The 27,952-nt window shown below is 38.3% G+C and overlaps 1 protein-coding gene across 4 annotated transcripts in view; it reads right to left on the bottom strand.

The window, feature by feature from the left end:
* ZNF215 (zinc finger protein 215) overlaps window positions 1-27,952 on the bottom strand; it is a 32,048-nt gene extending 4,096 nt beyond the window's left edge. Inside the window, exons 1-5 of one of the 4 annotated variants that reach the window (XM_042905991.1) lie at window positions 27,698-27,952; window positions 14,687-15,257; window positions 7,254-7,339; window positions 5,731-5,863; window positions 5,294-5,389 (exon numbers count right to left, since the gene is read on the bottom strand). In XM_042905991.1, the coding sequence (XP_042761925.1) occupies window positions 5,294-5,389; window positions 5,731-5,863; window positions 7,254-7,339; window positions 14,687-15,086 (715 nt within the window). In that variant the 5' untranslated portion in view covers window positions 15,087-15,257; window positions 27,698-27,952. Of the gene's footprint in view, window positions 1-5,293; window positions 5,390-5,730; window positions 5,864-7,253; window positions 7,340-14,686; window positions 15,258-18,981; window positions 19,049-24,429; window positions 24,514-27,697 lie in introns of those variants that run through there. The other 3 variants (XM_042905988.1, XM_042905989.1, XM_042905990.1) reach the window with 3 other exon arrangements.

Raw genomic sequence — 27,952 nt, 5'->3', positions numbered from 1 at the left:
CTTACATTGGCCGTAGCAACATTTTTCTAGGTAGGTCTCCTTTGGCAAGGAAAACAAAAGCAAAATTAAACTCTTGAGACTATACCAAAGGATCTTTTGCACAGTAAGGGAAACCATCAACAAAACTAAAGGATAGCCTACTGAATGGGAGAAGATATTTTCAAATAATATATTCAATAAAGGGTTAGTATCCAAATATATATGGAAGAACTTGTACAACTCAACACTAAAAAAACAAATAATCCAATAAAAAAAATGCGCAGAGAACCTGAATAGACATTTTTCCAAAGCAGTCATTAGATGGCCAACAGACTTATGAAATGATGTTCAATGTCACTCATCATCAGAGAAATGTAAATCAAAACCACAATGAGACATCAGCTTGCACCAGGCAGAATGGTTAAAATCAGAAACACAGAAAATAACAGCGTTGGCAAGGATGTGGAGAAAAAGGAACACATTTTGGGGGAATACAAGCTGGTGTAGCCACTGTGGAAAACAGGATGGAGGTTCCTCAAAAAATTAAAAATAGAAATACCATATGATCCAGTAACTCCACTACTGGTTATTTAGCTTAAGAAAATGAAAGCACTAATTCAGAAAGATGTATGCACCCTATGTTTACTACAGGATTATTGATAATAGCCAAGATATAGAGGCAACCAAAATGTCCATTCATAGAGGAATGGATAAAAAAGATTGGTATGTATATACAATTGAATACCACTCAGTTATAAAAAAGAATGAAATCTTGCCATTTGCAACAACATGAATGGATCTAACAGGTATCATGGTAAGTGAAATAAGTCAAAGAAAGGCAAATACCTTTATGATTTCACTCATACGTGGGATTTAAGAAACAAAGGAAAAAAGAAAAACAAACAAACAACAACAACAAAAAAGAGTCTTAAATATAATGAACTGATGGTTACCAGAAGGGAGGTGTGTGAGGGAATGGGTGAAACAGTTAAGGGGATTAAGAGTGTATTATCATGATGAGCGATGAGTAATGGAAAGAATGAATGAATCATTATGTTATGCACCTACAACTAACATAACACCATATTTTAACTATACCTCAAAAAAAAAAAAAATGGATGCACATTCTTTTACACTCTCCTATAGAGCAATGGAGTTAATTTTTCTTCCCCTTGAAAATGGGCTCCTTCTGTGACTGCTTAGCCTACAGAATGTGGTAAAAGTGATACTATGCCACTTCTGGGCCTGGCCTTTAGGAGACTGACAATTTCCAATTCCTCTCAGGATACTCCCTCTCAGAACCTGGCTGGCATGCTATGAGAAAGAAGCCCATGCCTCAAGAAGAGGCCACATGGAGGTACTCTGGTCCATGGGGCCAGCTAAGTTCTCTGTGACAACCAGCCTCAACTTCCAGCCATGTGATGAGCCATTTTGATCATTCCATCCCAGCAGAACACTGTATCTTCAGCCAATATCGTATAGATCCTGAGAACTCCTAAGTCAACTCACAAAACTGTGAGAATTAATAAAATGATTGCTGTTTAAAGTCAGTAAGTTTGGAGGTAAGTTTTTAGAAACAATAAGTAACTGAAACAGTTAACTGTTCCAGTAGCATTTACTGAATGGCAAAATTCCTAAATGTATTTCTCTAAGCAAGTTTGTGATGTTCGCCTCATATTTCTATAACTCATTTTTCATATAACTCTATTATTCCCATTTTTAAAATAACTTTCATGTATTTTGTTATTTTCAAATCACTTAGTTCTAGCACATAGGAAAATTACCAATATTTTTATTTTACATCTAGCCACCTTATAAAACTCTTAACAGATATAGTAGTTTTGACAATGAGTTTCTTGGATTTCTAGGTAGAAAGTTACCATTTACAAATAATAGCCTTTTTTCCCTCTTTTCTACTAGTTAAATTTCTCGTTTTTTGGTCTTTTTGTTCATTAGTTACATATTTCAGGTCAACATTCAACAGGTTGAAGCAGTGGCTGCTAACTTCCAAGAGAAAGAAGTGGAGTCCTATTACAGGCTAGACCCATAACTGGCAATGTCACTTCTGCAGCATTTGATTGATTAAATAGCTCAGTGCCAGCTGAGATTCAAAGGGAAGAGAAACAGTCGGCATTTTTTTTTTTTTTTTTTGGTTTAATTGAAGTATAGGTGACACACAATGTTACATTAGTTTCAGGTGTCCAAAGTCTACATCTTGATGAAGACAGCGACAAAGATTCCGTAGCCACCTTTAAATCACTATAATCCATTAACGGTTTTGGAAAATAAATGACATTTACAGAGGCAAATTCCAGATTGACTGAAGTATTATATTTAAATGATGAAATAGATGAAGTCAGAATAAAATCAGGAAATATGTTTCTAATTTGGGGATGGAAAAATTCTTATGCATAAAACTAACAGATATAAAGCACTGGGGGAAAGATATGTGGTAACATAAATTTTAAAAATATGTATGGCAGACACCATAAATAAAATAATAAAAAACCTGCAAGATCTCATTTGTCGTAACTATGATCAATAGTGAGAATTTACATAAATTTTATTATATATTATTAAAAACCTCTAAATTCTTAATAGATAATGGACATAAAACCATTTGCTGAATCACAAGTGACCAAAACAAATAAAATAATTTTCAGCTTTTTCATAATCCAATACACATCTATCTATCCATTTTTTTCCCCTTTGGTCCTATATATGTGCAAAAGCTTGAGATATAAAGGTAGGGCAAAAAGGGACATGGTCCCTACCCTCAAGGAACATAAAGCCTAATGTGGGAGACAATGACCTATACAGATACAAGTAAAATATAATTGTGACAAATGATAAAAAGAGAAGATTATGGTGCTATGGGAGTATATAACAGAAAAAACTAACTAGTAGAAAATGTGAAACTATCTGAGATCTGAGAGAAGACTAGGAGTCAACTAGGCAAAGAACAGGAGAATGAGATGAGAGATGATGATGATGGACTACATGGACTACAGTAGTGGCACTACGTATGGAGAGAAGTGGAGACATTCAAGGGACATTTAGAAAGACACACACACACACACACACACACACACACACACACCCAAGTACTAGACAGGTGAAGGAAGGAGAAGTTGTGTCAAGGATAATACTCTATACTTGTGTAACAGGATGAATGGCAGTGCTGTTTACTCAGGGAATAGAAAAAGACTGGAAAGGAAAAGTTATGACTTTGGTTTTATGGAACTGAAGTTATCTTTATGACAGCCAAGAGAAATGTCATGTCCTTCAGAAAAGAAGCCTGGGCTGGGGATACAAATTTGTAAGTCACCTATACATGTGTGGTAAGTGAAGGTGCAGTTGTGGATGTGATAACCTCAGGAAGAAAATACAGAGTAAGAAAACAAGACAAAATGAGACCAAATCTTGAGAAACGCTGGAATTTATTAGAGAGCTAGAGAAAGATTAGTCTGCAATAGGCAGAGAGAGAATAATCAGAAAGAGAGGAGGAATATCAGAAGTATTCCAAGAACCTACGAGTGTTTTAAGAAAGAAGAGCAGATAATACTGTCACTTGCTTTGGACAAGTCAGTGAAACAAGGAACGAAAACATATCCACTGGATTTAGCTACAAGAAAGTCATCTATGACCTCAGTAAGAACTGTTTCAGATGGATATTTGGAATAAGAGACAAGTGAAATGGACCGAGGACTAAAAGGTGAGGAAATGAGAAAAGTATAAAATATCTTGAGAAGTTTGGCTATAAAGAGGTGAGTGATAGAGAGGTTGAAAGAACAATTTTTTTAAATCAGTAATGACCTAAAAATGTTAAAAAGCTAAATGGAGAGGAGTGCCTGGGTGGCTCAGTCGGTGAGCATGTGACTCTTGATTTCACCTCAGGTCATAATCCCAAGGTCTTGAGATATCCCAAGATATCCACGTTGCCCCTGTGCTGAGCATGGAGCCTGCCTGAGATTCTTTCTCTCCCCAACTCCTGTGTGCTCTCTAAAATAAAATTTTTTTAAATTAAAAAAAACAAACATAAAAATAAATTTAAAAAAAAGCTAATAGGAGGACTAGCTAATGAGAGGCAGAAATGGTGAAAATATAAGTGAAAGAAGACAGGGAGAAATGGAGTCCAAAGGAAAATGGCAGGGGGGATGGGCAAGGGAATTTACCTTAGAAAGGATGAAATTGAGTAATCTGCGTATCAAATTAATAAAGATTTCAGGTAAACAATAGCGTGCTAGGGTGCTAATAGATAATTAGTGAGTATGATTGGTATAACCTTTCTCTAGACAATATGGCACAAAGTAACAAGACCTTTAAATATATTCATGTCCTTTGATGCTGAAGTTTCTCTTCTAATAAGGCATATCCTATGGAACTTATCAGACACGCCTGAAAACTGGGCAACAACCTGAATGTCCAATGGCTGGGGGGAATGGTTAAATATATTATGATACTTGTATGTGATGGACCATTACATGTGAAGCCCCATTTCCACAGACTAGTGATAACACGTAATTGCCCTTGGTATCATATTAGGTGAGAAGAACAGAATAGAAAACAACATATTCCTGATGATCCCATTTTGGAAAAAAAGAAATCTTCATAAGCCACAGAGACACATCATTGCAAAGAAAAAAGCCTAATAAATAAAAAAAAATGTTAATATTGCATAGCTCGGGGTAATGAGGTCATGGGTGAGTTCTATTCTTCATACTTTTCTATATATACTAAAATTTATCATAAGCACACAATAATTGATAATCTCCCACAAATACAATGTTAATAAGAATAAAGAGATTATGATGAAGGTAGAAAGTTAGGGCACAAGAAGTTCTATAGTAAAAGAAGGAAAACTGGAAGATTACTAAAGTCACTCTTGCATAAAGCAGAGCTTTGTTTTCTTTGAAAGAATACTACTTAATGTTAGGTTGTCTAATGTTTGTTAGCACTTCCCATGCTCCAGGAACTGCTCTAAGTGTGCCATACATATCAACTCATGTAGTCCTCACAGGAACGTGGAGATAAATACTGTTATTAACTCAGTGTTACAGATGAGGAAACTGGCAGATGGGTTGCTCCAGGCCACAGAGCTTTAAGTGTCTGCATTCCTCACCTGCAACATTCCTCCAATTACCCACTTATGAAATCGAATCTGTGAATGAAAAGCAATGATGACTTTTTTCCTTCAAAGCTTCTGCGGTTTTATCATCACCTCCCCAACTCTTAACTCAAAGGCTGTTAACCTCACCGTGTGTTTAACAAACAGAAGATTCTTACAAATGCCTCATATCTGCCTGGTTCTCACCAAAAAAAGATGTGCTTGGGATTTCTTGCTCTATTATCCATCTTCTGTCCTTACTTTCCAACTCAGAGAGCTCAACTGGTTTGGAAAATACATGTTCTTTTCATGGGGAACATGAAAAAACAACAAACAAACAAACAAACAAACAAACATGACACTTCCAACATTTTTATAGGGAAAAGAATTCCATCCCTATGTAGTAGTCTAAGAGCTGCTGAAAGATAAGGCCAGGGGTCACCACAGACTTGTGTATTTCTAGCTCTATATTAGAAAAGACTCTCCCTCAGATACAGCAGGAAAATCTGCTATTGTGCCCAGAGGACATTAGGAAACCTGAACCCAAACCCAAGTGTCCCTACCTACTGTAGTAGTCCTATAGCTTTTTAGCAGCAGATAAAGAAACTACTGATGGGCAGCATAGGTAAACACATAGAAGTCACCTTGATGCAATGAATTCAGGTTCCTATAGTTCTCCAGCATCACGTCCCTGTACAGGTTCTTTACAGCAGGGTCCAGTTGTCCCCACTCTTCCTTGCTGAATTCCACAATCACATCTTTGAATGATATTGGTTCCTAAAATATTAAGTTTCTTTTTAATCAAAGGTCAGCCCCAAAAATATTACTAGAGAAGAAATGAATTTGGAAAGAATAGCGTAGGTGCCTAGAATATGTAAGAAATTGATGAAAATGTTTGGGGTTCTAAGTTTTGACAAACAGGTTATATTAGAGGCCTATGAACTTGGTACTTGCAAAAAGAAAATCAAAAGAAGTTTTAACCTGAAATTAACTTTCATTTTGGTTGAGGAGAAAAAGACAGTTGGAATAACTATGGAACAAAAAATTACTAAAGAGTAAAAATACTTGACATAAAAGGAATTCAGAAGAGAAAGAAAGAGTTTCAGATAGATTGACAGGAATTGTAATGAAGACGGAGGCTCTGCTAGCAGAAAAGTTAGGGCATTTCCTCTCGAGAAATATAGCCTGCTAACTCCTTACCATTCAGGTCACCCAGCCCAGCCCTTTCCTGATTACCCAAAGTAGCCACCCTCCTAGTCAGTGTCTACTGCATTATGCTTCTTTCTTTTCTTTGTAATTACTACTATCTGCAATTATCTTATTTGCTTGTGTTTGCCTGTCTACCTCTACTGTCATTTCTGCAAAGGCAGGGATCTCCTTTCGTTTACTATCACATAACCAGCCCTTGGACAAGTGGCATGTTAGACACTGTATCAATATTTGTTACAAGGGCCTTCACACCATCAACTGCTGCATTTCCCTCTTCAGCATTCTCAACCTTGTCATGACAGGCACATTTAATCACAATGAGATACACAAATCTTTTCCTTTCCTCTACCTCAAAGCCAGATGTCTCTAAGATATCAGAGGACCTTGTGAGTAAATTATCTAGGTTAGTTTTGCCTACTTCCTCACGTTTTTTCCTCAACCCTCCGCAACCTGGTTTCTATTCCCATGCCTGGTACCTCCGTGATGGTAAGTGAACGGGCACTACTCAAGCTGAATTTTCCTGAAATTTTAAAGGATTTATCCTTGAAATTTTCTCATCCTTGGCTTTCACTGACATCATATCTTCTTGGTTTTTCTCTACCACTCTGGTTCTTTCATTTCAGCATCGTCTGAGGTTTCTTCTGCTCCTGCCTATTAAATGACATTACTCAGCATTCTGCCCTTGGCTCCCTTCACTTTCAATTCTAAACATTCTCTGGGTAGGCTCTATTTCTCTGGTTTAAATTATCATCTACAATCCTGAGGGAACACATGCACAGAAAAATACAAAGATTCAATATTTTCCGAAGAGTGTATCACCAACGGAAATAAAATAGATCCAATGTCCTATGGAAGAAGTAACAGTCTTATATCCTTAGATGGACCTATGTTTGGCAAAAGTTCAAAAACCAAAAAGAAAATGCAGGTCATTTCAGTAGAGAGCAGAATTTTAATTCACCTGGGAATTGCTAGTCAGTGAGTCAGCTTCCATTTTCTCCTTGATGCTCCCCTTCTGGAGCGGAACAGAATCCTTGCAGGGTGTCTCTGAGGAAGATGAAGGAAAACATTATGGAGACAGATTTCCCCCGGAGAAACATTTATTGATTTACAGTAGTTTTAACATGCTATTCATAAAAATCATCTTTAAAACTTTGGAAAAATAATGACATCAGGCACTATAAGCAATCAGAATCTCTAAAGGTAAGAGCTCAGATGTTATATTTTTTATTTTTTTATTTAAAAAAAATTTTTTAACGTTTGTTTTGAGATTGAGTGCTAGTTGGGGAGGGGCAGAGAGAGAGGAAGACTGTAGAATTCAAAGCAGGCTCTATGCTGTCAGCGCAAAGCCTGACATGGGGCACGAACCCATGAACCGCAAGATCCTGACCTGAGCCAAAGTCAGATGCTCAACGAACTGAGCCACCCAGGTGCCCCTATTTTTTATTTTTTAAATGTAGTTTATTTTTTAAAGTTTATTTACTTTTTTAAGAGAGATAGAAAATGAGCAGGGAGGGGCAGAAAGCAAGGGAGAAAGAGAATCCCAAGCAGGATCTGTACTGTCAGCATGGAGCCTAATGCAGGGCTTAATTTCACAAACTGTGAGATCATGACCTGAGCCAAAATCAAAAACCAGATGCTTAACTGACTGAGCCACCCAGGCACCCCTAAAATTATTTTTTAATGAAAAAATTTGACAGGTAATCCAGTCCTGGGGATCCCAAGGGCTGCTGACAGGCTCTGAAGACATCTCTGGGTACTTGGAGGATAGTAGGTGTGAACTCTGAACTATCTGTCTTCCATTTGACCTGTGGAGACTAGTGTGGACAGTTGTAAATAAATGCCTTATGGCGTTAGCTATAAAATCTTAAAAAAAAAAAAAGTCACATATAAGTAGACTCGTGCAGTTCAAACCTGTGCTGTTCAAGGGTCAACTGCATAAGAACAGATCAACTGACAGTAAAGATAGTTTTACTTCTTTTCCAATTAGGATGCCTTTTATTCCTTTTTCTGGTTTAGTTGCACTGGCTAGTACCTCCAGTATAATGTTGAAAAGAACTGGCAAGGGTGGGCATCCTTGTCTTGTTCCTTATCCCAGGGCAAAGCTTTAAGTCTTTAACCATTAAGTGTGATGTTTGCTGTAGTTTTCCACAGATGTCCTTTATCAGGTAGAAGAATTCCCTTCTATTCCGAGTCTGTTGAATACTTTTATCATGAAAAGGCATTGGATTTTGTCAAATGCTTTTTCTGTGTCGAGATGATCTAGTGAGTTTTCCTCTTAATTCTATTGTGGTTTTTTTGTTTCAGAATTTAAAGATTCATCAGTTACATATAACACCCAGTGCTCATCACAAGTGCCCTCCTTAATGCCCATCACCCATTTAGCCCATCCCTCCACCCACTGCCCCTCCAGCAGCTCTCAGTTTGTTCTCTATAGTTAAGATCTCTTATGGTTTGCCTCCTTCTGTTTTTACCTTGTTTTCCTCCCCTTCCCTTATGTTCATCTGTTTTGTTTCTTAAGTTCCACATGAGTGACATTATATGGTATTTGTCTTTCTCTTATTTCACTTAGCACAATACACTCTATTTCCATTCACATCGTTGCAAATGGCAAGATTTCATTCTTTTTGATAGCCGAGTAATACTGTATTGTGTATATAGGTGTGTGTGTGTATGTATGTATTTATAGAAGTAATGTATAAGTATATATGTATATAAATATATACACACAATACATATACCACCTCTTCTTTAGCCATTCATCAGACCATGGACATTTGGGCTCTTTCCATTTGTCTATTGCTGATTGTGCTGCTATAAACATTGGGCTGCATGTGCACCTTCGAATCAGCATTTTTATATCCTTTGGATAAATACTTAATAGTGCAATTGCTTCCCCTTAATTCTGTATGGTGTATAGTGTTGATTTTCACATGTTGAACTATCCTATATTCCTGGGATAAATAACACTTGGTCATGGTGTATAGTCTTCTTAATATGATGCTGGGTTTGCTTTGCTAGTTTTGTGATAGCTTTGTCTGTCTTTGGCATCAAGTTAAACTCATCATAGAATAAGGTAGGAAGTATTCCTTCCTCCCCTATTTTTTTAAAAAGTGTGAGAAACGGGTTCTGTGCTGACAGGTCAGAGCCTGGAGCCTGCTTCAGATTCTCATTCTCTCTCTCTCTCTCTCTCTCTCTCTCTCTCTCTCTCTCTCTCCCCTCCCTCCCTCCCTCCCTCTCTCTGTCTCTCTCTCTCTGCCCCGCCCCCACTTGCACTCAGTCTCTGTCTCAAAAATAAACAAACATTAAAAAAAAAATTTTTTTTAAGTGTGAGAAAGATTGGTGTTAATTCCTTAAATTTTTGATAGAATTCACCAGTGAAGCCATCTAGTCCTTGCGTTTTCTTTGTTGAAATTTTTTTGATTACTGATTCTATCTTTTCTGTTGTTAAAGAGGAGTTCAGATTTTCTATTTCTTCTTGAATCAGTTTTAGCAGTTTGTGTGTTTTTGGAATTTTTCTACTTAATCTAAATTAATTTTTTGGTATATAATTGTTCATAGTATTCTCTTATAATCCTTTTGATTTATGCAAGGTCAGTAGAGATGTGCCTACTTTTATTCCTGATTTTAGTTATCTCATTCTTCATACTTTTCTTGTGTAGCTAAGCCTTTGTCAATTTTGCTATTCTTTTCAAATGACCCACTTATGGTTTCATTGGTTCTATTGTTTTTCTGTTCTCTAGTTCATTTATCTCTTTTTAATCTTTCTTATTTTAATTTCTACATACTTGTGAATTTTCCAGATATCCTTCTGTTACTGATTTCTAATTCCATCCTACTGTGGTCAGAAAAGATACTTTGTAGGATTTAAATGTTTCTATTAATTGTGACTTGTTTTGGCCTAACATGTGTTCTATCTTGGAGAATGTTCCATGTGGACTTGAGAAGAATGTACATACTGCCACTATTGGGTAGAGTGCTACTTTAGTTTATAGCATTGTTCAAGTCTTCTATTTCCTTTTTTATCTTTTTTCTAGTTGTTCTATCCACTAACGAAAGTGGGGTGCTAAAGTCTCCAACTAGTATTCTTGATCTCTTTCTCCCTTCCTTTCTGTCAGTTTTTGCTTCATATATTTGGGGGCCTGATTGTTGCAGTTCTTGCTCACTTAATTACTTTTTTTGAACTGATTTGTAAAGTCTATATTCTTTGTTGTGTGTGCCCACTTAAGTCTGTTCCCTTAGCTTAGTGGTCAGCTAGTGATTCCACATAGATTTCCTTAAATACCTGGAACCAAACCAAACCAAACAAAAACCCATTTCCTAGTCTTTGCAGATGTGCTGCATGTGTTGAGGCATGCCTTCACCACTTAGCCAGATAATTTTTTTCAACTTTACCTTCACCTTTAGTTCCTGCTTATGCAAAGCCTGAAGGCCAGTCAGAGGTGAGAGTTAAGGCCATATCAGGTGTTTCTGAACATGTGCCCAGCCTTCTAAATCTCTAGGGATACACAGAAACTTTTCAAATCCTTTATTCCCCAAAGCATCTCATACCCCAGCTTTCCCATTAAATGCTTTGACAAATGACCCCTAGGTGGCCACCTCAGCCCCGGGACAGTTCTGAGTCAGATAAAATAAGGGCAATAAAATAAGGGCAATTGGGTGGGTTCTTCAGAGAGCCAAGACAGAAACTAAAAACCTTTCTCAGTCCTCTATTACCCAGCAACCTCTCCTTTCCTTCTCAATTAAACTTCAAGAATTTTCTAGGGGCACCTGGGTGGCTCAGTTGGTTGAGCAATTGACCGGCTCAGGTCACGATCTTGTGGTTTGTGAGTTCAAGCTCTAAGTTGGACTCTGTGCTGAAATCCTTGAGCCTGCTTTGGATTCTGTGTCTCTGTCTCTCTCTGCCCCTTCCACACTCATGCTCTGTCTCTCTCTCTCTCTCAAAAATAAATGAACATTAAAAAAGATTTAAAAAGAAAGAATTGCCTATAGTCATTTTGACATTCATACTTCATCCATCCATTCTTTTTTTTTTTTTTTTTTTTGGTGGGGGTGGGTGGGGGGCATGTGATAGGGAGAATAACAGATGCCAGAGAATGTACTGTGACAACAGAATGGAGGGTAAGAGAAGGCAGTTGGAAAGGACATGGCTCAGGGGAGCCTGAGTGGCTCCGTCCGTTGAGCGTCTGACTTCAGCCCGGGTCATGGTTTTGCGGTTCGTGCGTTCGAGCCCTGTGTTGGGCTTTGTGCTGACAGTGTGAAGCCTGCTTTGGATTCTCTGCCTCCCTTTCTCTCTGACCCTCCTTTGCTTATGCACACTCTGTCTCAAAAATAAATATTTAAAAAAAATAAAAATAAAAAAAGGGACATGACTCTCCACTGACAGCTTTCAAGATGGGGGTAGAAAATCATGAGGCCCAGAAAGGAATGCAGTCCTACCAATGCCTTGATTTTAGCCCAGGGAGACCCATGTTATTAGACGACTCATCTATAGACCTGTAGGATAATACATTCGCATTGTTTTAAGTCACTAAGTTGGTAGTCGTTTGTTATGGCAGTAGTAGAAAACTAATAAAACTAACTACAAATAAGTACCACCTCAACTCCTTCTCTGAAACTGTTCTAAAGCTTAACAATAACTTCATAATCAACAATTTCAGTAAATTACTTTCAACACTCACTTAAAACATTTTTTTTAATGTTTATTTTTATTTTTGAGGGACAGAGAGAGACAGCATGAGTGGCAGAGGGGCAGAGAAGGAGAGAGACCCAGAATATAAAGTAGGCTCCAGGCTCTGAGCTGTCAGCACAGAGCCTGACGGGGGGCTCAAACTCACGAGCTGTGAGATCATGATCTGAGCCGAAGTCAGACGCTCAACTGACTGAGCCACCCACGTGCCCCTCAAAACTCATCTTAATAGGACTTTTTTGCTGCACCATTATTAACACTCACTTCCTGAAGATTTCTCCTTTCTTAGCTCAAGATACTAATATTTCCTGGTTCTCTGATGTCCTAGATTACTGTTTTCTAGCCTGCTTACCTGGCTTTTCTTCTTCTGTTTAATCCATTATTTCTTTTTCAAATAAGGACTACTGGATACCAGCAATAATGACATCATCACTGTCCCCACTCAATAATTCTTTATCAAATATCTAATCAATTACCTCATGACTTATAAGGTCCACACATTCATATGACTGGTTATACATCTTTTACATTTCTTTTAATTTCTAAATCCCTCTTCCATACCCCTACTTCTCCCTTAAAATTATTTTGTTCTAGAAACTAGATTGCCTTGTAGTTTCTCAGAGTTTAGATTTTACTAATGGCATTCCCAGGCTATAATTTAAAATGTTCCCCTCTCCTTTGTATTTCCTGTAATAGGTAGTTAGATCTATGGTAACTCTTAAATATTGATGTTCCCCAAGGAAATGTATTTCTCCTACTTCAATTCATACCTGTAAGTTTCCAAATCTTCTCTTTCTGAACACCAAAGCCACACTGTTAACTATGTGTTAGTTTATTCATTGTGTATGGCCCATAGAGACCTCAAATTCAACATGCCACATAATTACTGTATAAATCCCCTCCCATAAAATCTGCTACTTATGCTCCATTCATGTAAGGCTGAGCACGGACATTTACATCAAATCTTATCTCATTCACCCCTTATATTCAGCCCATAATTCCTTTAGGTTCAAACTCCTGTTTTCCCAATGCTCCCTCATTCTTTTCTTTTTTTTTTTTTTTAATGTTTATTTATTTTTGAGAGAGAAAGAGCGTGAGTGAGGGAGGGGCAGAGAGTGAGGGAGACACAGAATCTGAAGCAGGATCCAGGCCCCGAGCTGTCAGCACAGAGCCTGATAAGGGGCTCGAACTCACGAACCATGAGGTCATGACCTGAGCCGGAGTCGGACGCTTAACCAACTGAGCCACCCATGTGCCCCTCAATGCTCCCTCATTCTTTAACACTTCATCTATCTTAACAGATTTTCCAGTTTTCAGAGCCCTCCTGTCCTTTACAGAAAAAGTTTATCAACATCTTGTTTAAAGATCCAGATAGCAAATATTTTGGGTTTTGCAGGCAATAGTTTCTCTGCTATACCTAATCAACCCTGGTCATAGTATGAAAACAACTGTGGCCAAAATGTAAATAAGTGGGCGTGGCTGTGTTCCAAAAAAACTACCTCCAAAAATATTGGCCTTTGGGCCATAGTCTGCCAACCACTCCCTCAATACTGATATCAAAATTTTTAAGTTTATTTATTTTGAGAGAGAGAGAGAGAGGAAATTCCAAGCAGGCTCCATACTCTCAATGTGAAGCCTGACGCCGAGCTTGATCCCACAAACAGTGAGATCATAACCTGAGCCGAAATCAAGAGCTGGATGCTTAAACAACCGAGCCACCCAGGCGCCTGGATATCAAAATATTTTAAAAGGCAAATCAAATCGATTTCCCTACCCAATCTGTGAGATCTCATTCTCTAAAAGCCAGGTAAGCAGGCTAGAAAGCTTTCTATTTCCCACAGAATAAAATCCATGCCTCCTGATAAAGTCCTTCATGATCTGGCCCTTGATACCCTCTAGCTTCAGAAAAAAGGAATTTCTTTTCAAATGGAAAGACTCCATTACTTTTCTTTTTAAGGTTCATTTTTTTTTTTTCTTTTTAATTGAGGTATAATTGACACATAATGTCATACAGTTGACCCTTGAACAACACAGGGCACCAACCTCCTGAGCAGTTGGAAATCTGTGTATAACTTTTAATTCTCCCAAATTTTAACTACTAACAGCTTACCACTGACAGAGCCATAACAATCAGCACTGTAACGCATATTTTATGAATGTATTACATTCTGTATTCCTATAATAAAGTAAGCTAGAGAAAAAAATGTTCAAAAAATCATAAGAAAAAATACATTTACAATCCTGTCTGTATTTATTAAAAAATAATTCATGTATAATTGGACCCACACAGTTCAAACCCATGTTGTTCAAGGGTCAACTGTATTAGCTTCAGGTATACAACATCATGATTCAATTATATATATTGCAAAATGATCATAAGAAGTCAGGTTAACATCAGTCACCATATATAAATTTTTTTTCTTATAATGAGAACTCTTAAGATCTAATCTCTTAACAACTTCCAAATATGCAATACAGTATCATCAACTATAGTCACTATGCTGTACATTATATCCCCACGACTTATTTATTTTGTACTTGGGAGTTATATTTTATACCTTGTGACCCTCCACCCACTTGGCCCATACCCCACCTCTGGCAACCACCAATCTGTTCTCTTTATCTATGAGCTAATTTTCCTTTTTTTTTTTTTTAGATTCCAAATAAGGGTCAACTATTCTACCACCAACTCTTTACATTCTTACCTTCATCTTTAAGCATTCCAATCACATCCTCTATGAGGGTCACCACTTCCTTGCTGTTCTTTGGATGTTGTAAATTCACCCAAGTCCTAATGTCTTCAGGGAGAATTGTCAGAAATTGTTCCAGCACCAACAGCTCTAGGATCTGTTGCTTTGTATGAACTTCTGGTTTCAGCCACTGAAGACAGAGCTTCCAGAGTTGGCACAGGGCTTCATGAGGCCCAGACACATCCAAATACTGGAAATGTCTGAACTTTTGACGAGAGGCCTCAGAGTCACATGTTTCCATGACTGGGATGGATTCCTGCTGCCAAGACACATGTGCTTTCAGGGCCTCACTTTGTTCATGTAGAGTCAGGCTTTGAGGTTTTGAGATAGCCATCAACTTGTTCAGAGGCTGCATCTTCCCAGACAGAACTCCCACTATAGTTCCAATTTGTTTTACTGGAGGATTCTAATAATTCTTGGGTGAAGCACATGTGTACTATATATATGTAATGTGATTTGAACCAAGTTCTATCTCAATAAGAGAAAAGTTCCAGGAGCTTCAGATACAAAGCCAACATTCTGGTACCTGAGGAAATGAAAAAAAGATACCAATATGACCTATATTTAACGAACATGTTTTAGCATATTGCCAAAAGATAAAATACAAGTAATATTCTTAAAATTGTCCAATAAGATAAATATTATGGATTATACTTCCATTCTTGTTTCTTTCTTATAACGAGAAAATATGCTGTCCCTTCCCAATCACCCACCAAAAAGAAAATAAACACAGACATCACACAAAAAGTGATAAATGAAATAGTCCTTTAAAAAAAAAAAAAAACCTCACAATTTAATTGCAATTAGGTTTCTCCTGTATCAGGTGACAACACATTTTTGCTTTAAAATTAAGCAAAACAAATATTCAGAAGGATATTTAGGTTATTAAGGCTTTATACTAGAAAAGCCTAAAAAATCTCTTTCTAAATTCTCAGTAAATATCAGTAAGGTTATATACAATGAGTAGAACAGAACACACCACTAGAACTTAAGAAATAATTATTTTAAAAAATAAGAGAATAGCCGTGCCTGGGTGGCTCAGTTGGTTAAGAGTCCGACTTCGGCTCAGGTCATGATCTCATGGTTTGTGGGTTCGAGCCCCACATCAGGCTCCGTGCTGACAGCTCAAACCCTGGAGCCTACTTCAGATTCTGTGTCTCCTTCTCTCTGCCCCTCCCCCACTCCTGCTCTCTCTCAATCTTTCAAAAAAAAATTAATTAATTTAAAAAAAAGGAGAATAAATAGGAGTCATTCATTGTTGGGGGTAAATCAAAAAGTACATTCCAATGATACAAAAAACAGACACACAGATCAATGGATAGAGAGCCAAGGAACAAATCTACACCTCTATGTTCAATTCACCTATGAGAAAGCAGGCAAGAATACACAATGGGGAAAGGATAGTCTTTTCAATAAATGGTGTTGGAAAACTGGACAGCTACATGCAAAAGAATGAAACTGGACAACTTTCTTACATCATATAAAAAAATAAACTCAACATGGATTAAAGATCTAAATATGAGACCTGAAGCCATAAAACTCCCAAAAGAAACATAGGTAGTTAATCTTTTGGACATCAGCCTTAGCAATGTGTTTATGAATATGTCTCCTTAGGCAAGAGAAACAAAAACAAAAATAAGCTACTGGGACTATAACAAAATAAAAAAGCTTTTGTACAGTAAAGGAAACCATCAACAAAATAAAAAAGCAACCTACTGAATGAGAGAACATATTTGAAAATGACATCACTGATAAAGGGTTAATATCCAAAATATATAAAGAAATTATACAATTCAACATACACATATACACACAAACACACAAATAATTCAATTAAAAAATAGGCAGAGAACCTAAACAGACATTTTCCCAGAAAAGATACACAGATGGCCAACAGGTACATGAAAAGATGCTCATCAGGAAATGCAAATTAAAACCACAAGGGGGTATCATTTCACACCTGTCAGAAAATGGCTAATATCAAAAAAACAAGAAATAACAAGTGTTGGTATGAATGTAGAGAAAAGGGAACCTTACGCATTGTTGGTGGGAATGTCAATTGGTGCAATCACTGTGGAAAACAGTAAGAAGTTTCCTCAAAAAATTAAAAATAGAAATACCATATGATCCAGTAATTTCACTACTGGGTATTTAGCCAAAGAAAATGAAAACACTAATTTGAAAAGATATATGCACCCGTATGTTTACCGAATTATTTACAATACCCAAGATATGGAAGCAACCCAAGTGTCCATCCACAGATGAATGGATAAAGAAGATGTAGTGTGTGTGTGTATACATACGTGTGTATGTGTATATATATGTATATATATACACATACACATATATATATAAATGGAATATTACTTAGCCATAAAAGGAGGTGATTTTGCTATTTGCAACAACATGGATGGATCTAGAGGGTATTATGCTAAGTGAAATAAGTCAAACAAAAACGAATTCCTCATGACTTCACTTATATGTGGAATCTAAAAACCAAAACAAATGAACAAATAAACAAATCAAACAGACTCTTCAATATAGAGAACTGGTGGTTGCCAGAGTGGAGGTGGGTGGTGGGGGGGTGGTGGGGATCAGCAAAATAAAGGGGATTAGGAAGTACAAACTTCCATTTTGAAATAAATAAGTCACGGAGATGGAAAGTACAGCACAGGGAATATAGGCAATAATATTGTAATAACGTATGGTGACAAACAGTGTCTACACTTATTGTAGTGAGCATTTTAAGTACTATATGGAACTGTGGAATCAATAGGTTATCTACCTGAAACTAATACAACATTGTAGGCCAATTTTACTTCAATTAAAAAAAGAGTGCATTCCCAGACTAAAATGATTAGAAGTTTTCATTTGTTAGGACTCGTTATCGGCCAGTCTGCAATGCCCACCAGGGAAGTAATAGGCTCAGCTAAGCATTTAGACTCACATGACTACCATGGGCCATATTTGGCACTAGTTGTTCAGAAGGTCTCTGGACAGAAAACACAGCTTGCTAGCTGAGTAACTGGCATTGTTCTTCAGTGGGAGTCCTCACAGAGTATAGCTCAAGTCAAGAGATCTACATAGGTTGTGCAGAAAGCACATTGACTTAAAGCCTTCCCACAAGAGCCAGAGTCTTTTTTAACAACTCTGAGCACAGCACTCAGGGTTCCCCAAAGAACTTCCCCCATTAGGAGAATCATCACATTCAGGGAAGTTCAGATACAGCTTTCTACCTGATTTACAATTCTCCCAGTCTGAAAGCAATTGAACTTTCAGGGTTCATTTTTTTTTTTTTAATATAATTTATTGTCAAATTGGTTTCCATACAACACCCAGTGCTCATCCCAACAAGTGCCCTCCTCCATGTCAGGGTTCATTTTTTACTATATACCTCTAAGCCAGTGGTTTTCAGGGGCAATTTGGTACCAGGGGAAATCTGACAATTCTGGAGACAGTTTTGGTTATCACAACTGGGGGCTCTTACTGGCATCGGGTCAGAGAAGCCCAGGGATCCTGCTAAACATCCTACAATGCGTAAGATGGTGCTCAATAACAAAGCACTATCCAGCCTAAAAGGTCACTAATTCCAAGGTAAAGAAATCCCTGCTATAGAAAATATATAGTGACAAAGAGTACATACTTTGGAGTCATACTGACAGGAGGTTAAATAGCAGCTGTACTAGTAACTACATGTATGAAATTAAGCAAATTAGTTAACCAAAACCTGAATTTTCTCAATTGTAACATGGATATAATAATATCTATCTGACTGAATTACAGTGATTAAAAGAACTCTCATCCACTTCTTGGAAGATAATAAACACTCGATACCCATTTTGTTGAGAGTTTTTATCATAAATGGATGTTGAATTTTGTCAAATGCTTTTTCTGCATCCACTGAAATGATCATATGATTTTTATCATTCATTTTCTCAATGTGATGTATCACATCGACTGATTTGCAGACATTGCAAATCATTTATCTGCTAAGAGATTAATATTCAAAGTATATCAGGAATTCATACAACTTTATAACAAAAGAAAATTAGACTTGAAAATAGGCAGAAGATTTGAATATTTTTCCAGAGAAGACATTTGAACATTTTTCCAAAGAAGACATACAGATGGCCAGCAGATACATGAAAAATGCTCAGCAGCATTAATCATCAGGTAAATGCAAATCAAAAGCACACTGAAGTATCACCCCACACATTTTGAAGGATTATTTCCAAAAAGAGAAGACATACCAAGTGTTAGTGAGGATGTGAAGAAAAGGAAACCCTTGTACATTGTTGGTGGCAGTGTCAATCGGTGAATCCACTGTGGAAAACAGTATGGACATTCCTTAAAAAATTAAAATAGAACTATTGTATGATCCAGCAATTCCATTTCTGGATATTTATCCAATAAAAATGAAAACACTAACTGGGAAAGATATATGCACCCTCATATTCATTGCAGTACTGTTTACAATAGCCAAGACATGAAAATAACCTAAGTGTCCATCAACAGATCAATGGATAATGAAATTGTGTGCATGCATGTGCATGTGTGTGTATATACATATAGGAATATTATTCAGCCATAAAAAGAATTAAAATCTTACCATTTGAAACAAATGGATGTACCTTGAGGGCAATATGCTAAGTGAAATAAAGTCAGACAAAATACCGTATGATCTCTCTTATGTGTGTAACCTTAAAAACAACAAAAAACAAAATTGGTAGTTGCCAGAGAGAAGGGTGGTAGGTGGGAGAAATGGGTATAAGGGGCTAAAGGTTAAATTTAAAAAAGCCTGAAGCAATGGGCAAAATATCAATTTTCAATACTTTCCATTGTGTTTTTTAAAAAAATATTTAGAGAAAGAGAGTGCGCGCACACACGCAACCCCAGGAGGAGCAGAGAGAGGACAGAGGATCCAAAGCGGACTCCATGCTGACAGCAGCCAGCTGCCAGCCCAATGTGGGGCTTGAACTCATGAACCACAAGATCATGACCTGAGCTGAAGTTGCACACTCAACCGACTGAGCCACGCAGGCGCCCCTCCATGTGTCTTATTGCAACCATATAATAACCACTTAAAAAACAAAACAAAACACAACACTCAGTAGATTTTCATATATACGTGTGTACGTCTGCTTGTTAGCAGATCTTACAGACTGGCCAAAAGTTAGTTCACAAAAGTATTTCCTGACCTCATCTATTGGCAATGTCTACCTGAAAGATTATTCAACATTCAAATAAAGATTAGTATATGGAGCAAAAGAACAATATAGAGAGGCCTATGAAAAGAGAGTGCAGAAGGAAAAATGCACAATGCTCAAAAAAGTCAAGGCAAGAAAACATTTTAGAACACGTACTGACTTTCTGAAGAAAAAAAAAAACAAGTATGGAAATGAGTGGAATCTGTAAGACTGAAGGCAAAAGAAAATATACAATAGCACTGTACTCTAGTTGATAAAGTTCTTTCCTATGGAGATATACATTAACAATTCTGATACATTATGCATGTATATCGGAATTGAACAATAAGTACATGCACTGCAGATTGTGAGAAGCAGCTTTCTTAATGTTTGAGTAGGAGTTTTCAGATAATCAAAGGAAAGAAGCTAGAATGGCTCAAGTGGTAATGAATTAGAGTTGGAGATATCAGTATGAACTTCTGTGTAGCTTACTATAAAGGTGGTTACATACAGAAATATTTATAGATATTTGTATATACAGGGATTAGTATGCATGCATATATTTCCTAGCTCTGTCAGCTGAGTTGGCCTAGAAGCAAGGACATCCCAGGACCAACAATAACACTTAGCTCCCAGGTCTCAGTTTCTAATACCATACTTCAATAAAAGGAACCAGGGCTCCACAGAAAAATGGCTGATTTTAAAACTGGAGAAAAAAATATACAAGAAGAGGTGGAGCATCTTGAAGTACTAAAAACTAAACAAAAGCTCAAAAACAAAAACACATTTACTGGGGCACATCAAAAGCACACCGGAGCCAAGCGAAAGAGAACAATATTAGTAATAAACAATCTAACTATAAAATTAATGCCCATAGGCTATATTAATACAGATGACTGACTCAATAAATAAATGGGGTAGAATAGACAAATCTCCCATACAGAAGAGTCCAAATAATTTGTGTAGCTATTCAGCCCTCTAGGAGGTACAGAACTCTCTATCCCTGGAGTTTGGACTCTGCATAGTGAATTTCTCACAAAAAAGTATATACAGGAAAAAGGAAAAAGAGTAAATTTATAATGGAGAAACCTAAAATATATACCTCAACAAGTGATCAAAGTTAACACCAATAATGACAGGTCATGTTGACAGTATGTACCTTTGAGATGGTGTGGTAGAAATAGCACTTTGTCTCTGATTTTCCTTCTCTAAACCCATAACACCAGTCTAATCATGAGAAGGATTCTAACAGACAAATTCTAATAGATGGTCTTCCTATAAAATACCTGACCAGTACTCCTCAAATCTGTAAAGGTCATTAAAAACAAGTCTCAGAAACTATCCCAGCCAAGAGGAGCCTCAGGAGATATGATAACTAAATGTACTGTGGCATCCCAGATGGGATCCTGATCAGAAGAAGGACATTAGGTAAAAATTAAAGAAGTATGAATAAAGTATGGACTTCAGTTAATATACATATTTCACTGACTGTAACAAATGTACCATATTAATTTGTTACTAATAGGGTAAATGGGTATGGGGTGTATGGGAACTCTCTGTACTATATTCTCAAATTCAGTTAAGTAAGGTTTTACTTAGAAAAGTCAACACCCACATTAAAAGCCTTGGTTCTCCTCAGATGGTTTATTCAATTTATTTAGGAAAGAACTTTTTGTGGGAGGAAGGCACTGAAGCTGAACTGCCTCTTTATATAAGTGGGAAGGGAAATGGGAAGTTAGGGAGATGACTGAAATAGATGTTACACTTGATTCCTATGTTCTATTTGATTCTCACTCCCACACTCTGTTGGAACTGCTTATGAAACAAATAGGCAGTTTCCACCTCCACTGTGGTTACCTCATAGTACATTCTAAGTTGTGGCCTTTTCTACATTGTTTCTTAAAACTATGTTTCTCTCCACTCCCCATCTTGTAAAAAATTTTTTTTTACATTTTTATTTATTTTTGAGAGATAGAGCACAAGTGGGGGAGGGGCAGAGAGAGAATGAGACACAGAATACAAAGCAGGCTCCAGGCTCTGAGCTGTCAGCAGAGCCCAATGTGGGGCTTGAACTCACAAACTGAGATAGTGACCTGAGCCGAAGTCGAACGCTTAACTGACTGAGCCACCCAGAACCCCCTCCACTCTCCATCTGGTAGAGATGTACTGACACCATTTATATGCTCCTTAGTACCCCTGTACATGTCTGCCAGACACAGGGCAAAGTGGATCAACTGAAGGAAGAATATTTGAGACCCAACACAAACCTTCTCTAAAGCTTAAGGAAAGCACAGGTTCATTAAAAAACAAAAGAAAGTTTCAAAGTGCTTAAGAGGTATCACGGAGTCCCAGCAAAAGACTAAACTATATGCCCAGATACTTTTTTAATTAACATAAAGGGAGAAAGCAGGGGTGAGGGTTGGAGGTGAGGGAGGTGAGCAGTTCACAGGCAAAATGTTAAAAAATAAAACGAAACACCAAGGAAGCACAAAAATTAAAAAATTAAAGGTGGAAAGAATAACAAGGATATCCACTATAATGGTAAATGTACTGGGTAAAAATTTTCACTATATAAACACTCAAGAGACATGGAAAACAAAAGAACTGCAAAGTTACAAATAAAGGGATTAAAAACCTAACAAGCAAATGTAAACAATACACAGGGATAAAATGAATTAAAAAGCCCACAGGGCACCTGGATGGCTCCGTTGGTTAAGCCTCTGACTCGGTTCCAGCTCAGATCATGATCTCACAGTTCGTGAGTTCAAGCCCTGCATCGGGGACCACACCCATGGTGTGGGGCCTGCTTGGGATTTTCTGTCTCTCTCCCTCTCTGCCCCTCCATGGAGCACTCCCGTGTGTGTCCTCTCACTCTCTCTCAAAATAATTAAAAACTTAAAAAAAAAAGCACAAGTATATTAAAGTAGACAAAAAGGAAACTTTAAATGAAGGTATAACTTATAATGAAATACGACTTATTAAATGTACCAAATAATGTAACTGGAATATGTTTATGGCAAAATCCTCAGAAAACAAAAGATGAAATCAACAAGGACACAACAAATAAATCCTTAGCAAATAAGCTATATCCTTAACAGGTAAACTAAATCCTTAATCCTTAACAAACTAAAATTAAGTAATAATATAGTAGATATGAAAAATGTGCTTAGTGTGATGTAATGTAGTTTCTATTCAAGCACTTATGAAAATGTTTACAAAAGCTACTATGTATGAGGCTACAAAAAAACTCAATAAATAAAAAGTATCTACCAGTGAACAGACTACATTTATCATCAGAATGAAAACTACAATTTGACACAAAAAACATTCTCAACTAATTCGAAATTTAAACTTTGTTTCTAAAATACACCTCAAAAGACAAAAACAATGGACATCAAAATCTATAGAGCACGGTTCAAGCTCCACTGTTAGGCAATGTCAAAGACTTACATATGTAATTAAATAATAATGAGATAAACATTCAACTCAAAGTGAGAAAAAGCAACAAAATATACTGGGAATTTATAGGTTAAGTATATAAATTAATAAATTACTCGGTATCAATAATTATAGAGCTAGAAGGACAGAGATGTTCAGGACGACATGCTTGCATTTAAGATTTCAAAAAGGGAACAGTTTGGGTGACAGAACGTCCAAGGTACGACTGTGACTGCGAGAAGCTTAAGTGGTCTGTAAGCGACGAACACGGGAATAAACAAAGTCAAGAACTGAAGTTTAAGCTCTAGTACTAACAGACGTCTTTCAGGACGATGGTGGCAGTCAGAATGAAGCGTTAACTGTGAGCCACTACCACTGGAAGGGAGGGTTCAATAAGGCGCAGGTGACAGGAATCTGGGGCGTTAAACAAGCAGGTGACACAGGTTCAAAGGATTTTATAGCATTGAGGAAAAATGGAACAGGGGCCAATTATGTGGGCAAGGTAGCATCTGTCGGTGAAGAGGGTTGTTTTAAACCTAATAGGTAGAGCAGAAGCTTGAGTTGAAAACAGCCTTGGAGATTAGCGCAGATAGAGGAGCAGAAAGCAGTTTGCAAATGAAGCGTCTGAAATTTGAAAGACGCCTTTAAGTTTAACTGTTTGGAGGAGTAACAAGGAATGACTGGGAAAGAAGGCAAGTGGCAATGAAGGTTTCCCTATTTTCTTTTCCAGCTGATGGATCCAGTCACACTTGGTATTTCCACGAGGAATCAATACCAGTCATTCCCGAACCCACTAGTGAAGATACTTTCCCCAGGTCAAGTGCCTGCAGATTGCCCCCGTTACAGAGTGGAAGTGAGGGCTGCACTAAACTCTGCTCAGGACTGCTCTCCCACGCACCGATTTCCTTCCGCAGCCCGCGCCTTCCCCGCCACTGGTGACCCCTCCAGGTGGTCCCGCAGAGACTGCGGGGGGCGGCGCCGGAATCCTCTTAACTGCGCACAAGCCGACGCCCTCCAGCGGGATTCCCAATTCCGCGCACCCGCGTCCTCGTCGCCCGCTGACCCCGGCGATACCTGCGGGCACAGCTCCCAGCCGGCACTCTGTTCACTCACACCCAAGCGCCAGTTCCGACAGGAGCCACGGAGGTCTCTGGCCTCGCGGGCGGAAAGAGGCGGCGTGGGTAATCACGCCGGAACTAAGAAGCCGTGACCACACCCGCCTATTAAACGCCAACGCCGCCGCCCCTCTGGGTCTCCTAAAGGCCAAGGCGAGCCTCGGGCGCACGCACGCGCACAGGCCCCGGGAGGAGCCCCCAGCGGCCCCTGCGGCCTCAGTCTGCAGAGTAGACTGGGGGCTTCTCCCAGTCCCGCCCCCTTCCTCAGCCCCGCCCCCTCCGTAGACTTTCGTCCAACCCCAGGGCCACGAACTAATGGATGCGGGCTTCCGGTAGGGTGGAGGCGAGGGTAAGGCGCAGGGAGAACGGCATCTCAAACATTCTTTGCTTCCCCCATCCCATCCCGGAAAAGTGTCCAAAATCTTCCTCACCTTTTCCGTGCCCCCCCCCACCCCACTTGAGTGGAACCAAAAAATGTGACAGAATTTCGAAAGGATACCAATTTGTATATAACATGATTTTCACTGATTTTATTGATTCACTCATTCATTCATTCTGTTTTGCAACCAAGTAAAAAGTCTCGTGGAAGATCATGAGTTCAGTTTTGGCTGAGTTGAGTTTGAGATACTTTGTGACATCCAAGAAGCAATGTCAGATAGGCATACGGATCGAGGAGTCTGGAGACCTTAGAGGTGTCTGGGGCCAGTGGTGTAAAATTTGTGTCAATTCTGGGTAGATGATAGTTGATACTATGAGTGAGGATGACATTGTAGAAAGAACAAAAAAGAGAAAATACTAAAATGAAAGGGCCCAGGATTGAGCCCCAAAGGAAGAACTCAAAATAGTAAATCAGGGAGAGCCTCCCAGAAAAGGAGCTTTACATCTAGAGCACGAATTGACCAAAATAAAACAAAAGGGGAATTAGATATTTTTTTTTGCCAACCTCCTCTGTGCTCACTACTATCATAAGCAAATTATAAATATCATCTCACTCATCACCACGACACTATAAGGTAGATATTATCATTCCCCAATCTGTTGAAACTAAAATCTGGCAAAGCTAAGCTCCAAGCTCAGATCACTTCATATTTGCATCACTGCTATTCACTCAATGTTTCAATACTTAGAGAGCCATTAGTAAGTTTTGACAGAATTGTGGAATGACATTTTCCAAGATTGGGGGTATGGTGTGTGCTATGAATTGTTTGCAATGAGGCTGACCTGTATGAAAGTCACATTAAATTAGCTAGGCAAAATCAAAATTTTAACTTGTAAGTGTTGCCAGTAAATAGGCTCGAATATCATCTATAGCTGATTAAAGAGCAGAGAAATGGAAAAAGCACAAAGTAGGAAGGAGAAGGACCAGCCTTTCTCCTCTCATACCTTTCATAGATATGAGGTTTCTGACCACTTACCTTCAGAGGTCCACGGAAACACTGACACTGCTCTCTAATTGAATAGGGTAATTTTCAGGTTGCAGTCACCTCACTAAAGGTTTTTTTAGTTTATTTTTTAAAGTTTATTTATTTAGAGAGAGAGAGAGAGAGAGACGGGGGGGGGGGGGGGAGGGGGAGGGGTAGAGATGGAGAGGGAGAGAGAATCCCAAGCAGGCTCTGCATTGCCAGTGCAGAGTCTGACACGGCTCGAGCCCACCAATAGTGAGATCATGACCTGAGCCAAAATCAAGAGTTGGTTGCTTAACTGACTGAGCCACCCAGGTGCCCCAAGTCCAGATATTTTTTAATGGAACAATCTTATGATTGTTCTTGCAATATATGACTTTTATTGTGAAGGTAAAACTAACTGGGACTTGATCCTTAAGATTCATACAGTTGTCTGCTACAGACTCCATTTCCTTCTAGCATCATGAAATCTAGGTCTTCTGAATTAGAACCTAATTCAGCATACAGAGAAAACTTAAATCAACACTTTTCCTAGGCCACACATTCATTCAGCAAATTTTTATTGAGAATATGTGACCAGTACAGACATTGTACTAGCAGTAGGGAACACATTAGTAAACACAATCAGGGGTGCCTGGGTGCCTCACTCGGTTAAGCGCCTGACTTCAGCTCAGGTCATGATCTCACAGTTCGTGGGTTCAGGCCCCTCATCAGGCTCTGTGCTGACAGCTCGAAGCCTGGATCCTGCTTCAGATTCTGTGTCTCCCGCTCTCTCTGTCCCTCCCCCACTCATGCTCTGTCTCTCAAAAATGAATACACATTAAAAAAAAAATTTAAACACAATCAGATGAGGACTGTCTTAATGCCCAACAGAAGCATTCCCTATGCTAAGCTCACTCAACTCTTCTGTGTTCTTCACTCAACATTCTGTATTCTACATATTCTCATAATGTTGTGTTATGTACATTATGAGTTGTACTGGTCAGTTTGGAATGTATAGGTTGTCAAGACATTAGTGGGGGTGATTTGGTTTCATAGGCCATGGGTAATGGATATTTGTCAATTTTTGGCTTCTGATCATTTGAGTACCTTTTCCATATTTATGGCCTTCTGTGAATCATGGGCTAGTAACAGCCTATCTGCCTCCACAGAAGCTGAATACACCTGAAATTCACTTTCTTTGCCTTAATTGCAGCTATTGTATAGCATGTAACTTGGACTCAAATCAATTAGATACACTCAGTCTAGACTGAATTAAGAGCTAGTGACATGAAAAAGCAAGGACAGCAAACCATTTCTTTTCTTTTTTTAGAAATAGACTTTACTTTTCAGATCAGTTTTAGACTTGCAGAAAAACTGAGAAGTGCCCTTAGTTCCTATATACCCACTTATCTTCCATTATTATTGTGGTATCTTTGTTACAATTAAGAAAATCAACATTGATATCTTATTAACAAAAATTCATACTTCATTTGGATTTTCTTTGTTGTTCTTTTCTTTCCCCTCATATCCTTTTTCTGATTCAGGATCTCATCCAGGATGCCACATTACATTTAGTTGTCATGTCTCCTTAAGGCTTCCTTGGCTGTGACAGTTTCTCAGACTTGTTTTTGATGACCTTCACAGTTTTGAGGACTACTGGTCATATATTTTATAGGAAGCTCATGTATTAGAATTTGTCTGATGTTTTTCTCATGATTAGACTGAAGTTATGGGTTTAGGGAAGGACAATCACAAAGATAAAGTGCTATTTCCATCACATCATCTCAAGGGTATATATATATATCAACGTGACTTATCACCATTGCTGTTAACCTTGATCACCTGACTGATGTAGTGCTTGTCAGCAGATAACTTCTTTTTTCTTTTTCTGTCAGTGGCAGAGGAAGCACCAACTCCCAATTTCCAGCCTCAGCGAATCAGCAGCTTCCTCTGCAGGGCCTGGGCTGATGGTGTTGGCAGATTAAAGTGCGCCATCTAGTGCTAAACGGCAGTGATGTTCTCATGACACCCATTCTGTGACAGGATTTTGGCCTGTAGTTCTGGCTGCAGGACCAGAATTACCATTGTTTCAGTATT

Source organism: Panthera leo, chromosome D1 (genome assembly GCF_018350215.1).
Source record: "Panthera leo isolate Ple1 chromosome D1, P.leo_Ple1_pat1.1, whole genome shotgun sequence".
Classification (NCBI taxonomy): Eukaryota; Metazoa; Chordata; class Mammalia; order Carnivora; family Felidae; genus Panthera; species Panthera leo.
The sequence above is the reverse complement of the archived record's forward strand: the minus strand, read 5'-3'. Positions and strand labels throughout refer to the sequence as shown.